The sequence below is a fragment of the Geotrypetes seraphini genome, chromosome 8 (assembly GCF_902459505.1).
Source record: "Geotrypetes seraphini chromosome 8, aGeoSer1.1, whole genome shotgun sequence".
Classification (NCBI taxonomy): Eukaryota; Metazoa; Chordata; class Amphibia; order Gymnophiona; family Dermophiidae; genus Geotrypetes; species Geotrypetes seraphini.
Genome location: NC_047091.1, coordinates 24380139 through 24394383, shown reverse-complemented (window position 1 = coordinate 24394383; position 14245 = coordinate 24380139). Strand labels below are relative to the sequence as shown.

General features: G+C 47.6%; 1 protein-coding gene across 1 annotated transcript in view; it reads left to right on the top strand.

Moving 5' to 3' along the window:
* The window catches only part of LOC117365552 (collagen alpha-2(IX) chain-like), a 45056-nt gene that overhangs the window by 12613 nt on the left and 18198 nt on the right, over positions 1 to 14245 (top strand). The window contains exons 11-20 of the mRNA XM_033956044.1: positions 69 to 125; positions 518 to 571; positions 1097 to 1150; positions 2860 to 2913; positions 4197 to 4250; positions 4402 to 4455; positions 6646 to 6699; positions 7008 to 7061; positions 7485 to 7538; positions 8131 to 8175. Of these exons, the coding sequence (XP_033811935.1) occupies positions 69 to 125; positions 518 to 571; positions 1097 to 1150; positions 2860 to 2913; positions 4197 to 4250; positions 4402 to 4455; positions 6646 to 6699; positions 7008 to 7061; positions 7485 to 7538; positions 8131 to 8175 (534 nt within the window). The remainder of the gene's footprint in view (positions 1 to 68; positions 126 to 517; positions 572 to 1096; positions 1151 to 2859; positions 2914 to 4196; positions 4251 to 4401; positions 4456 to 6645; positions 6700 to 7007; positions 7062 to 7484; positions 7539 to 8130; positions 8176 to 14245) is intronic.

Sequence of the window (14245 nt, the reverse complement as noted above, 5' to 3'; positions counted from 1 at the left end):
TGTCATTTTATTGGATTCTTAAACATCTTCGGTTCAATGTGTTTTTTTTTGTCATCTCTTTGTTCTAGTGCCCGACAAACTGTCCTGCTGGACCAAAGGGACCCCAGGGGCTGCAGGGACTGAAAGTAAGAAACTTGCTGAGCGGCTCTGGGAACTAGTGGGGTTTATACCATTATCACCCAGCCACAATCAGAGTTGCCAAACGTCTATCTTATCAGCTCTCAACCTTCTATACTGTCAGAACCCATCAGATATTACCTGTATTTACTGCCAGACCTCATCAGATATCACCTGTGTAGACAGCCATATCCCTAAGATATCACCTATGTAAACTGCTAGGCCCTATCAGATTCACTATGATCCCATCAGATATCACCTTTCTGTATTGCTAGATCCCATCAGATATCACGCGTCTGCCGGCACAATGTGCTTCACGGCAGAGTAGATTAGGTGCTCACCGACTGAGCTTGTAGAAGAGAACAGCTTTAACTGGATTTCTGCCTTATTTTATTCTCAGGGGCACAGAGGTCGTCCTGGAATTATTGGTGAACCTGGCAGACTGGGGAAGGTGGTGAGTAAGCCATGTATCCCTAAGGCAAAATTTATACCATGAGAGGCTTAAAGAAACTCCCAGCCCTTAACTATATTTGCCTCTCTCTATGGTTTGGAGAAATGAGGTGAATATCCCAGAGATGACCAGTGGATGCTCTGGAACACAGTCGGTTGGGGGGACCTTAGCATAGGCTCCCTCACTCTGCTATAGAAGCCTATCCTTCTAGAAACCTCTAAAAGCCGATGGTGGAAGGAAAACAAATTACTGGTGTAAATATTCTTTCAGCAGTGGTGAGGTGTTTTTTTTGGCGGTCACTTAAGTTTCTAGTGCCCCAGGTACAAAAGCTTAGATTGTGAGACCATGAGAGACAGAGAAAGTGGCTGTGTGTAATATGTAAACCGCTTTAGTTGAACCACTGAAGGGCGGTATATCAAGAATCTAGGGGGGTAAAATCTGGTAACCCTGCTCCAACCTGAAGGACCCAGCATCCCGGCCTAAAAGTGGTTTCAGCTCTCACACTTCCCCTTTTCCATTTCTCCCCAGGGACCTAAGGGAGATGTGGGCGTTTCAGGTGAACAAGGCCTCCCCGGTCCTCCGGTAACGTATCCACTTCTAATTTTTATCCTGCTGCTTTCTTGGTATTGACACCAAAACTCCAGTTTATTTTACTTTTCATTTATGAAATCCAGTGTTCATCAGATGATTCAGGCATATAGAGCTAGGAAGAGCAGGGGGGGGGAGCTTATATTCTGATTCTTGAAACTGTTGACAGGTTTATCCATGTTAATTTTGTTCTTGTTTTAACTGCGTGTAAAGCACCTTGAACTGTTATTACATTACATTACATTCCTGATTTCTATTCCGCCTCAACCTTGCAGTTCTGGGCGGATTACAAAAGAGACAACTGGACATTTCCAGGATAATTACAGAGAGAATTCTGGTCATTTCCAGGAGAAGTTACAAGAATAATGGAGCTGTATATTTCAAGAGCTACGAGATGCTGTACAAATAGGAAATAGAGCAGATCCAGTATATATACCGTTAGGGAAGCAGTTGACATGCTTGATGCTAAAGAGAAGGGAACTGGTGAAGGGGGGAGGAGGGGGGGAATTGCGTTGAGGGGGGTCTGTTTGGGGTTAAGCCATCTGTATAAATTTTTTGAATAGGCGGGTTTTGATTTCTTTGCGAAAATATTTGTGGTCGTTTGTTGTTATCAGCAGGTTGGAGATAGTGTGGTCCAGTAAAAGCAATATGAAAAGCCATGTTAAATTTAATATTCTCTGCACCGTGTAATAGAGTGAGTAACAGCGGGATCTGGACACGTCCGCAGTTGCCCTATAACCCAACTCCTTGACTCCCCCCCCCCCCTTTACCCCCATACCCCATGTATTACTCCAATAACACTCAGACAACAATTGTTGGTAATTAACCGCAGCTCAATTTATTAATCATAACAATTAGCATAATATAATTTCCAATATACATAATAACATTATAACATTATAACATTAGTTCACCTAAACTCCCAGAGCTCCTCCCGAGCTACCCATAAACTTCAGTGCCCTCGACCCTGCCACCACAGCAAGGGTCAGAGGGGTGGCATGGCCCTCATGCCCCATTATCAGGTCACCTGACCCACCAGGCACGGCACCCCGCCGGCCCACCGCTCATCACCGGATGAGCCCCAATGACCCAGTAGCTCGGGAGATCCGCCCCCGAGCTACTCACAACTATCGGAAAATATGGGGTGGGTGGGAGGGAAATTCGGCTCAGGAGGACCCACGACGGTTGAGTCCTCCACACTTTCCCCTTTTATAAATTCACTCACCCCCCCCCACCGCGCGCTCCTGTTTCCACCAATCCATTTGAATCCCCTGCACTAACCCCGCCAATCCTACCGCCCCTCCACTATCACCGCCCCTCCTACCGCCCCGGCCGATGGGCAACACGCAGGCCAGCCAGCCCCGTGTTATTCTACGCCCATCGACACAGGGGTCTCGGGCTACTCTATATAACAGATAGAAACAGCTAAGGATGGTATTTATTTACTGAATCAAGTGATATAAAGATGTCTTTAGGTCCTGCACCATGTGATAAGGGGGTAGAAGAAATAGAAGCACCTGGGGGTGGTCTTTATTCCCTGCAATGTATGTATGTGGTATATTGGGGGGGGGGGGTTGTTTCTTATAGTCCCAGGTCTAGAAAAAAACAGTTTTCCTTTTGGCTACGCCAGGACGCAGAATCTAAAATATTTACCATTCATCTTGTGGCTTTCTTTCTCTGTTTTTTTTCCTCCTCACTGACAGGGTCCACAGGGTCTCAGGGGGTACCCTGGCATGGCAGGCCCAAAGGGAGAGATGGTAAGTACTCAGGGGCAGATGTCCCATCTTTGAATCCGAACAGAAGCAGTGTCTAGAGACTTCATGTTAGGCGCTGGTCTTTCTGCAGCCACTGCAGAGCTGAGGATGTGATATATGATCTCGGGTATAACGTCCAGTTAAAAAGGACAGTTGTAATTTTAACGGAGAGGTACTAAAGAGGGTGGGTGAGCTCAGAGAGGGAGGGAGATGGTTGGTGGGACCAAGGAAAGACTTAAGAGGTTAGGGCTCTTCAGCTTGGAAAAGAGACGGCTGAGGGGAGATAGGATTGAAGTCTACAAAATCCTGAGTGGAGTTGAATGGGTACAAGTGGATCAATTTTTCGCTCCATCAAAAATGACAAAGACTAGGAGACGATGAAGTTACAGGGAAATACTTTTAAAACCAATTGGAGGAAATTTTTTTTCACTCAGAGAATAGTTAAGCTCTGGAACGCGTTGCCAGAGATCGTGGTAAGAGCGGATAGCGTAACTGGTTTTAAGAAAGGTTTGGACAAGTTCCTGGAGGAAAAGTCCATAGTCTGTTATTAAGAAAGCCATGGGGGGGGGGGGGGCACTGCTTGCCCTGGATCAGTAGCATGGAATGTTGCTTCTCTTTGGGGATTCTGCATAGAATCTTGATATTCTTTGGGGTTCTAGAGTCCTTTGTTACTCTTTGGGATTCTGGAACGTTGCTACTGTGGGTTTTGGCCAGGTACTAGTGACCTGGATTGGCCACCATGAAGATGGGCTTCTGGGCTAGATGGACCATTAGTCTGACCCAGTGAGGCTATTCTTAGGTTCTTAACATAGTAAATGACAGCAGATAAAGACCTGAACGGTCCATCCAGTCTGCCCAACCGTCAGCCGCTTTATTAATTCATGAGTAAATTGTCTTTCTTTGACTGTAGAAGTCCGCCTGGCACTGTCCTTAGGTTCCAGCTATTGGAGTTGCCTTCGAAGCTCACTCCAGCCTATTCAAACCAGCTTGTCGTTTGCAGGATACAGACCAAAGTCTGCCTAACACCATCCTCGTGTCCCAAATTACTGGCGTTTCCATCGAAGTCCTCCCCAGCCCATCCTAAACTGAACTGTCCCATACGGGACACAGACCGGCCTTAGTTCTTCACAGCCATCAAACCGCCGTTCGACACATCAAACACACACAACCGTATAAGTTTAGTTTTTTTATACCGTGAGTGGTAGCAAGCAGGGAGCAGAGAGAAAGGCCCAGCGGAGACAGGGGATGGGGGGCGCTGTCTTAATTTTACCCCTTTGCTTTTTTAGGGTCCCAGTGGTTATAAGGGGATGGTTGGATCGATCGGAGCAGCTGGAAAGTTGGTAAGGTTCAGACAGCCCCTGCTGACCCCTTCCTAATTATAACGTGTTCTCCATCCCACACACGCTATTTACAGTGAGAAACCGAGACTTGCAACAGGCATGAGCAGGCACGCTGAATGCTTCCTCTTCCTCTTCCTTCTTCTTCATACAGGGTGAAGAAGGGCCCCGAGGGCCACCCGGCGAAGCTGGGACAAAGGGAGAAGTTGTAAGTAATTTCTGCAGCAAACGTCTCAGAAGTGTCGGCATTTCTTAACCTAGCTAATACAACACAAGCCCACTCGAATAACCAAATCTACTCTCAGACTACACTCTCGACCTGGTTCACAGTAGAGAATGACACGGTGACAAAATTCATCACCGTCCCCGTCCCCGCGGATAACCGCGGGAAATAATCCCATGTCATTTTTTTGTGTCTGTTTCAACCTCGGTCCTTCTACACCAGCATTCTTCAAAGCAAAGCTTGCGAGTCAGTGGTTGTGGCCATTTATACTCTGATTCTTCCCTCTCTCCTTAATGAATGACATGAAGATTGTTTACCGCGGTTATCCGTGGGGACTGGAACGGTGATGAATTCTGTCACCGTGTCATTCTCTAGTTCACAGCACAGTGACCATATAAACATAGACAACCAAGGGAACCGCAGAGAAGATACGAGATGTTGCTGAGAACAAAAACGGGCAACCCTCAGCCTGCACCCCAAAACACTTCTTCCCTGAAAATTACCATGAGGTAGGAAAAAGCCTCAGATCCCCCCTCCACCAAACCAATAGTTCAGGTTGTAGGTGAATAAGTGGAGGCTAACCGGGGTACATTAAAGTCATTGGCATAAAAAAAACCTCCTCAAATAATATTTCACTATATAAAAAAAAAGCCGTGTGCAATGCAAGTGAGTGAGTGTCCGTTTAATGTTCAAAGCACCATAAGATTAGGTAAACTACCAGTGCTCGCAGCCACATTAGGAGCAAAGCCCCACCGAGATGGAAAACAAAAGCACAGCACACATCGACGATGGCCAGCGTTTGGCTAATTTGAAGCTGCCTCAGGATGTGGAAGTGATCAATCTCTCAATGCGGCTCCAAGATTCAATCTGGTGGCTCCTCCTACCTCATGGTAATTTTCAGGGAAGAAGTGTTTTGGGGTGCAGGCTGAGGGTTGTCCGTTTATGTTCTCAGCAACATCTAGTATCTTCTCTGTGGTTCCCTTGGTTGTCTATGTTTATATGGTCACTGTGCTGTGAACCAGGTCGAGAGTGTAGTCTGAGGGCATTTCTTAACCAACATTGTGATATGGGGGGGGGGGGGGTGTTCCTTGATCATCAGACCAGGGACTTAATTTTTTTCTTTTTTAATCTGGGATTTATATCCTTGCAGTGTAGTTACAATTGGATGGACCGATTTTTATTATTTTTTGGCTAGCAGTTTTTTGGAGAACCAGGAACAGAATTATTTAGTGGTTAATATTCAACCCGTGGTGGTAAGATACTTGTAAGTCACTTCCAGCACCGGCTGAACTAACCCCCGATACTGAATTCTGGGGGATGTGCAGTTCCCAGTAGTGTGTGCTGGTCCAGAAGTTGACCAGGCACTGGGCTGATATTTGGATCAGTGCCTGGTTAACTCAGGTGCAGCTTTTTTCATACCTAACTGTTTATATTTGCTTAGCTGAATTTTGCAGCTAATAGGCTAACTGCTGGCTCCACCCCCCCCAGGACCGCCCCTAACCTAGCCTGTTAAAGGACTGAATCTTGCAGCTAATAGGCTAAATGCTGGCTCCGCCCCCCAGGACCGCCCCTAACCTAGCCTGTTAACGGACTGAATCTTGCAGCTAATAGGCTAACTGCTGGCTCTGTCCCAGACCACCCCCTAATCTATCTTGTTAGCAGACATATTTGGTGGCATTACCTAGTAAAGGGCCCCAAAAGAGCAGCAGCTGGCCAGCTCAGCAGGGTTTAACCAGGTTAAACCCTTTTGACTATTAACCCTTTCATTTTACCGCTACAATATAGGTTGTTTGACGCATTTACGGGGTGGTTCTGAAGCACTGTTGATACAGGGCTCATGTGTGGTATCTGTAGAAACCCGCAGCAGTGCAGTGGGGTGTGGATTAGTCCCTTTTCGCTGATTGAAGAGGTTTGCGGGCAGAGGTGGCTTTGCCTCTTTTGCTACTGTTGGACAGGAGTTAGGTGTTCCGCGTTGTGAGGTGGGACTTTTCGTGCCCATGTGCTCGGTCTGCTTAGTTCTGACCTCTTTGTATTCCCCTGGCTGTGAATTATTTTCATGTGAGCCAGGCTGGGTCCTTTGGTCAGGTGGGTGTGCCGTTACATTTAAACACTAAACCTCTGTGCGGTAGGAGACCCTTGAACTGCCACCATCCTAAACATCTTGTTATCTTTCAGGGAGCTCGTGGCATTACTGGGCTGCAAGGAGTACAGGGTCCGAAGGGGAAGAATGTAAGTACAGCAGAACCCGCAGGAATGGACGCCTCACAGCTCCCACGGCCTCAAACTCAGACAGGCATTTTTAACAATCCTTCTATGTACTTTAGCAAGTCTGATTGAACTGATTAGTGGATTGAGCTCCCTCCTTAATTCCTGGGGCAGGGAGGGGGGGGGGAATCTCTCCTTAATTGCTGGAGACAGGAAGGGTGATCCTGACTTATTTCCTGGGGCAGGGAGGAGGATCAGACTTGTTTATTGTTCAAAGTAAGAAATGTTGTTTCTGATGCCCATATAACGAGGTATTGGGTCTTTCCCTCCAGGGTCTCCCAGGGATTGATGGGAAGGATGGCACCCCTGGTATTCCTGGCACCAAGGTGAGTTGGCAGTACCACAGTAATTCTTCACCATACTTAAATCACATTTCCTGCTCCTCCCACAGTTTACGTATCTGGCATCTCTCTCTTTGTCTCTATTTTAATTAACTTAATTTTGATTTGACACAGTTATATTCCACTCAGCCTTGAGTTCAGAGCAGATTACAAGAAATAAAGATATAAAAATTATGCTAAAAACACACTTACATTATATATGGACCAGACATGTCTCTCTCTCCTCTCCTGTGACCATTTATCATAGAAACTTCAGACCTGAGGTGCAGAGTCCGGAGAAGCACCAGATCCGGATCTCGAGATGTTAACTCCGGACCTTCCAGCGAGTGGCCTCAAGAGGTCCAGAGTTGCTCTAATTCAGCCGGTCTTAACCTTTTCCATTTCTGCTTCCTGTTCTTGCCTTTGCAGGGGGGCCTTGGTCAGTCTGGAGCTCCGGGACAGCCAGGCCATTCAGGGTCAGCGGTACGTGACACCATCACATGACCTCACACACCGCATCATCACCAGAAATTCATTATCGTAAAGTGCCATCACATAACACGCTGAGGTACCCCCACCAAGCACACTCTGTCACACTCAGTGGGGGAGGGGGCAGTCTGTTCCGGGCACCTGTCCTCCTCTCTGCCCCCCCCTTTCCACGCACATGCGCCCCTTCCCATTGGTGTCAGCTCTCTCTGATGTCACTTCCAGGCCCTGCGCTGAGGAAGTGGCATCAGAGGGAGAGATGACACGATGCGGGCAGCGAGTTCGTGATGCTGCTCGCCAGGCAAATGAAAGAGGCACGGGGGAAGGGAAAGGGGGCATGCATGTGGCTGGGGGGGGTCGGGAAGGAGCGGGGGAGGGGCAACCCTCACTACGCCACTGTTCAGTCTCTGTCACTCTCATAGAAACATTCCCTCTCAAACATCCCTCCGTACACACATTCCCCTCTCCCCACTCCTTGTTGTGTTTCTTCACTCACACACACATGCTCACACTCATGCACTTATCCATCCATCCATCCATCCACAGACATGTTGCATTCCCTCACACTCTGTTTTCATCCGTTTGGCAGGGTTTACCTGGTCAGCCGGGAATCAAAGGCGGTCCTGGCCAGAAGGTAAGCACACTGTCTTTATAAATGAATCCTTAAAGTGCTGTTCCCTGAAGAGTTTTCTTTGAAAAGAGGACATAGGCAGGACCTTTGGGCTGGTCCCTGAAGAGTTTTCCTTGAAAATAGGACGTAGGCAGGACCTTTGGGCTGGTCCCTGAAGAGTTTTCCTTGAAAATCGGACATGGGCAGGACCTTTGTGCTGGTCCCTGAAGAGTTTTCTTTGAAAATAGGATGTAGGCAGGACCTTTGGGCTGGTCCCTGAAGAGTTTTCTTTGAAAATAGGACGTAGGCAGGACCTTTGGGCTGGTCCCTGAAGAGTTTTCTTTGAAAATAGGACGTAGGCAGAACCTTTGGGCTGGTCCCTAAAGAGCTTTCTTTGAAAATAGGACGTTTGCAGGACCTTTGGGCTGGTCCCTGAAGAGTTTTCTTTGAAAATATGACGTAGGCAGGACCTTTGGGCTGGTCCCTGAAGAGTTTTTCTTGAAAATAGGACGTAGGCAGGACCTTTGGGCTGGTCCCTGAAGAGTTTTCCTTGAAAATAGGACATAGGCAGGACTTTGGGCTGGTCCCTGAAGAGTTTTCCTTGAAAATAGGACATAGGCTGGTCCCTGAAGAGTTTTCCTTGAAAATAGGACGTAGGCAGGACCTTTGGGCTGGTCCCTGAAGAGATTTCTTTGAAAATAGGACGTAGGCAGGACCTTTGGGCTGGTCCCTGAATAGTTTTCTTTGAAAATAGGACATAGGCAGGACCTTTGGGCTGGTCCCTGAAGAGTTTTCTTTGAAAATAGGATATAGGCTGGTCCCTGAAGAGTTTTCCTTGAAAATAGGATGTAGGCAGGACCTTTGGGCTGGTCCCTGAAGAGTTTTCCTTGAAAATAGGACATAGGCAGGACTTTGGGCTGGTCCCTGAAGAGATTTCCTTGAAAATAGGACATAGGCTGGTCCCTGAAGAGTTTTCCTTGAAAATAGGATGTAGGCAGGTCCTTTTGGCTGGTCCCTGAAGAGTTTTTCTTGAAAATAGGATGTAGGCAGGACCTTTGGGCTGGTCCCTGAAGAGTTTTCTTTGAAAATAGGACGTAGGCAGGACCTTTGGGCTGGTACCTGAAGAGTTTTCTTTGAAAATAGGACATAGGCTGGTCCCTGAAGAGTTTTCCTTGAAAATAGGATGTAGGCAGGTCCTTTTGGCTGGTCCCTGAAGAGTTTTTCTTGAAAATAGGATGTAGGCAGGACCTTTGGGCTGGTCCCCGAAGAGTGTTCTTTAAAAATAGGATGTAGGCAGGACCTTTGGGCTGGTCCCTGAAGAGTTTTCTTTGAAAATAGGACATAGGCAGGATCTTTGGGCTGGTCCCTGAAGAGTTTTCCTTGAAAATAGGATGCAGGCAGGACTTTTTGGCTGGTCCCTGAAGAGTTTTCTTTGAAAATAGGACGTAGGCAGGACCTTTGGGCTGGTCCCTGAAGAGTTTTCTTTGAAAATAGGACATAGGCTGGTCCCTGAAGAGTTTTCCTTGAAAATAGGATGTAGGCAGGACCTTTGGGCTGGTCCCTGAAGAGTTTTCCTTGAAAATAGGATGTAGGCAGGACCTTTGGGCTGAGTTTTTCACCTTCCCTCCTCATCGCCATTCTTCCATTCCCAATAGGGAAGGATCTTAGATTTCAGTTGCTGCTTAAGGCAAGTTACCTATTGCAACTGAATGCATCTTCCTGTGCTTGGGGGGGGTGGGGGGAGGTCACAATCGAAGTTGTTTTTGAGGCAATGAAGGGTTAAGTGACTTGTCCAAGATCAGAAGAAGTGGTGGTGGGATTTGAACTGGGCTGCTTTTGCTTCTCAGCCCCTGCGCTACATCCCTGCCTCTTTAAGAGGAAGGGAGCCGCGGCGCTTGAAGACCACTGAGCCGCGTGTAGGCAGCGGCGAAGATCACTGAGCCGCGTGCAGGCAGCGGCGAAGAGAGAGAGAGTAGTCCGAGGAGGGGAGAAGGAGAACAGCAGAGCAGAGCGGGTAGCGGCGAGAGGAGGCTCCGCCCACCCCACCGCGTCGGCGCAGCATCATCGGCCGGGCTCCTCCTTAAGAGGAAGGGAGCCAGCGGCGCGCGGCGAAGGCGCGCAGCAAAGGCGCTCGCCTTAGCGAGAGCGCCTTTGCGAAGGGCTTTAAGAAGGGCCAGGTCACCACATCTAAGGACCCCAAGATAAGACAATCAAGGTAAGGACACATCCGCATACAAACAAGAAAGGCGTAGGGTTAACAAACACAGAACAAAAGGCAGAGTAGGCCCAGGGAGGACCACATATATAGGGAAACGACAAGCAAGGAAGGCACCGAAGAATAGAAACAGGGGCAGAGGACAAGAAGCACGGGCAGAAGATAAAGTAGAGGCAGGCCAAACAGGTAGCACACCGGCGAACATACACAAAGACAGCAACAAGCACAGCAGAACAAGATAAGGCAGAATCAAGGAAAAACACAAATACACGAGCAAGCGGAGAAGGCAAACATACACGCACGCATAAGCAAAGGGGAGCAGAAGACGAAGAAGGTAAGGAAGAACCAGGCGCAGGGGTGAACATACTAGCATCGGGACTCCTAAAGAGCAGACAAGAATGCAGGCTGAAGGAACACAGAGGATGAGCTTCCCAGTGTACTGCACGGACTGCCACATGTACGACTACCTCCCCTCCGGGTTGCAGTCATACGTGTACGGCCGTTGTCAGGAACTGAAGAGCTTGAGGAGTGAAGTCAGTCACCTGAAGTTGAGGATCCAGGAACTAGAGGGACTCTACATCTCAGAAGACCCCTTCCAGACAGCCGAAGATCTCACGCGAGAGGGGCGCATCGAGGAGCAGGTCAGGGAGCTCGAGAAGTTCATTGAAGATGCCTACAGGAGAGTGGAAGAGCAGGAACACGAGAAATGGAGAGACGAGGAGGACACACAGAGCAGAAGACAAGAAGCATCTGACACCAAGGTAGAGGATACCCAAGGAGGAAGTTTACTGATGGAAGAGGAGAGGCACCCTCAGTGTCTAGAGCAAGAAGAAATGAGGAACACCAGGGACACAGACCTGCGACCGCAACGGAGGCTGAAAAAGGGGAAATCTGCAATCCTGGTGGGAGACTCAATCCTAAGGCAAGTAGACAGTCACTTAGCAGGAGGGAGAGAGGATCGGCTAGTGACATGTCTCCCAGGAGTAAGAACGACGGACATCGTCGACAAAATTGAAAGAATCCTGGAGGGAGCAGAGACGGAAGAGACAGCAGTGATAGTCCACGTCGGGACGAACGATGTCACCAGGAGAGATTACAGCAAGAATGCACTGACTGAGCAGTTCAAGATCCTAGGAAGGAAACTGAAGATGAGGACCCAGAGGATAGCCTTCTCAGAGATCCTGCCAGTACCGAGGGCAGACGGAACTACAATCAATAAATGCGTGGATGAGGAGATGGTGTGAGGAAGAGGGATTTCTCTTCGTGAGGAACTGGACAGCGTTCTGGGAAAAGAACAAGTTCTACAAGAAGGATGGTCTACACCTGAGCACAGCAGGAACTAGACAACTAGCAAATAACATCAGAAGAGCAATAGAACAAGCTTTAAACTAAACAGAAGGGGAAAGCCGACAGTCAACCTGATATCGACGGTTCGGGAGACAGTACCCAGTGAAGGTACTGAGGGGGAAAAATGCTGGGCAGACACATGTGGACAGCAACAGGTTATGGAAAAACAAGGGAGACAAAAGAAGAGAGAGGAGGACATGATAAACATACTACAAGGGGAAGTCAAAAAGGAACGGGAAGATGGGAAGGCACAGGAAGAAGAAAATACAAACATGCCACATGGGCAAGGCAATAGAAACATACCACAAAGGGAGGACAAAGGAGATAAAATGCAGAAGTTGGCTGGCCAGGAAAAGAATAGAAAGAAGACTGAAGCACATGGGGAAACAGCCGGGAAGACTAAATGCCAGGACTTGAACTGCATGTACACTAATGCAAGGAGTCTAAGAAACAAAATGGGGGAATTGGAAGTCATGGTCAAAAATGAGAACCTAGACATCATATGGATCACGGAAACATGGTGGAACGAGGAAAACAAATGGGACATAGTACTGCCAGGGTATAAACTCTACCGAAAAGATATGACTTATCAAAAAGGAGGAGGAATAGCACTGTACATAAGGGAAACCATCTACTCAACCAGTGTGGATGCAGCAGCAGCAAATGAACAACTAGAGTCATTGTGGGTTAAAATACCAGGAAAAAACGGATCTGAGATAAAGATGGGACTGATCTACCGTCCACCTGGGCAATCTGAAGCAGTGGAAACAGAAATGGTAGCTGAGCTGAGGAGGGAATGCAAGAACGCTAACACTATAGTTATGGGAGATTTCAACTATCCCGGAATAGACTGGCATCTTGGAAATTCAAAATGTACGAAGGAAACGGAGTTCCTGGAAACCGTCCAAGACTTTTTCATGGAACAACTTGTCCAGACTCCAATAAGAGGGGCAGCGATCCTGGATCTGATCTGGACCTTTGGGCTGGTCCCTGAAGAGTTTTCCTTGAAAATAGGACATAGGCAGGACTTTGGGCTGGTCCCTGAAGAGATTTCCTTGAAAATAGGACATAGGCTGGTCCCTGAAGAGTTTTCCTTGAAAATAGGATGTAGGCAGGTCCTTTTGGCTGGTCCCTGAAGAGTTTTTCTTGAAAATAGGATGTAGGCAGGACCTTTGGGCTGGTCCCTGAAGAGTGTTCTTTGAAAATAGGATGTAGGCAGGACCTTTGGGCTGGTCCCTGAAGAGTTTTCTTTGAAAATAGGACATAGGCAGGATCCTCAACGGGCTTAAAGGACCTGCAAAGGGAGTGGAAGTAATGGGACCGCTAGGAAACAGTGACCACAACATGATTCTGTTCCAAGTGGAAGTAGGATTACCAAAGGGGAAGAGATCAAAGGGAACAGCGTTTAACTTCAGGAAAGGGAACTATGATGCCATGAGACAAATGGTGAGGAAGAAGCTCAGAAGCAGCTCCAAGAAAGCTCTGTCTGTGGAGCAAGCCTGGTCCCTATTCAAGGACACGGTAAGCGAGGCACAAAACCTATATGTGCCCAAATTTAGGAAAGGATGCAAAAAGAATCAGACTAAAGACCCAGCATGGATAAACAATGAAGTAAAGACAGTAATAGGAGACAAGAAAACATCATTTCGGAAGTGGAAGAAGGACAAAACTGAAGGAAATTGGAAAGAGCACAGGAAGCATCAGAAAGAATGTCACCGAGTTGTCAGAAAAGCCAAGAAAGAATACGAGGAGAGACTAGCCAAGGAAGCACAAAATTTTAAACCATTTTTCAGATATGTAAAAGGGAAACAGCCAGCGAGGGAGGAGGTGGGACCTCTGGATGAGGGAGACAAGAAAGGAGTGGTGAAGGAAGAAAAAGAGGTGGCTGATAGACTAAACAAGTTCTTTGCGTCGGTCTTTACAAAAGAAGACACATCCAGCGTGCCGGAACCGGAAAAAATCTTCAAGGGGGATCAGGAGGGTATATTATCATGCATGGAGGTAAGCCTCGAAGACGTTCTAAGGCAGATAGATAGATTAAAAATTGACAAATCTCCTGGCCCAGATGGGATCCACCCGAGAATACTGAAAGAGCTCAGAGACGAAATAGCGGAGTTACTCAGGCATATTTGCAACCTATTCTTGAGAACAGGGATAATCCCGGAAGATTGGAGGATAGCAAATGTTACACCAATCTTCAAAAAAGGATCGAGAGGCGACCCAGGGAACTATAGACTGGTGAGCTTGACCTCAGTTCCCGGGAAGATGGTCGAATCACTGATCAGGGAAGGTGTCAATGAGCATATAGAAAAAAATAAACTGATGAGAACAAGCCAGCACGGTTTCTACAAAGGACGATCGTGCCAAACGAATCTACTACATTTCTTTGAGGGTATAAGCAAACATTTGGACCAAGGTAACCCCATTGACATAGTTTATCTGGATTTCCAAAAAGCCTTCGACAAGGTACCCCATGAGCGCCTGCTGAAGAAACTGTGGAACCACAGGGTGGAAGGGGACGTCCACAGATGG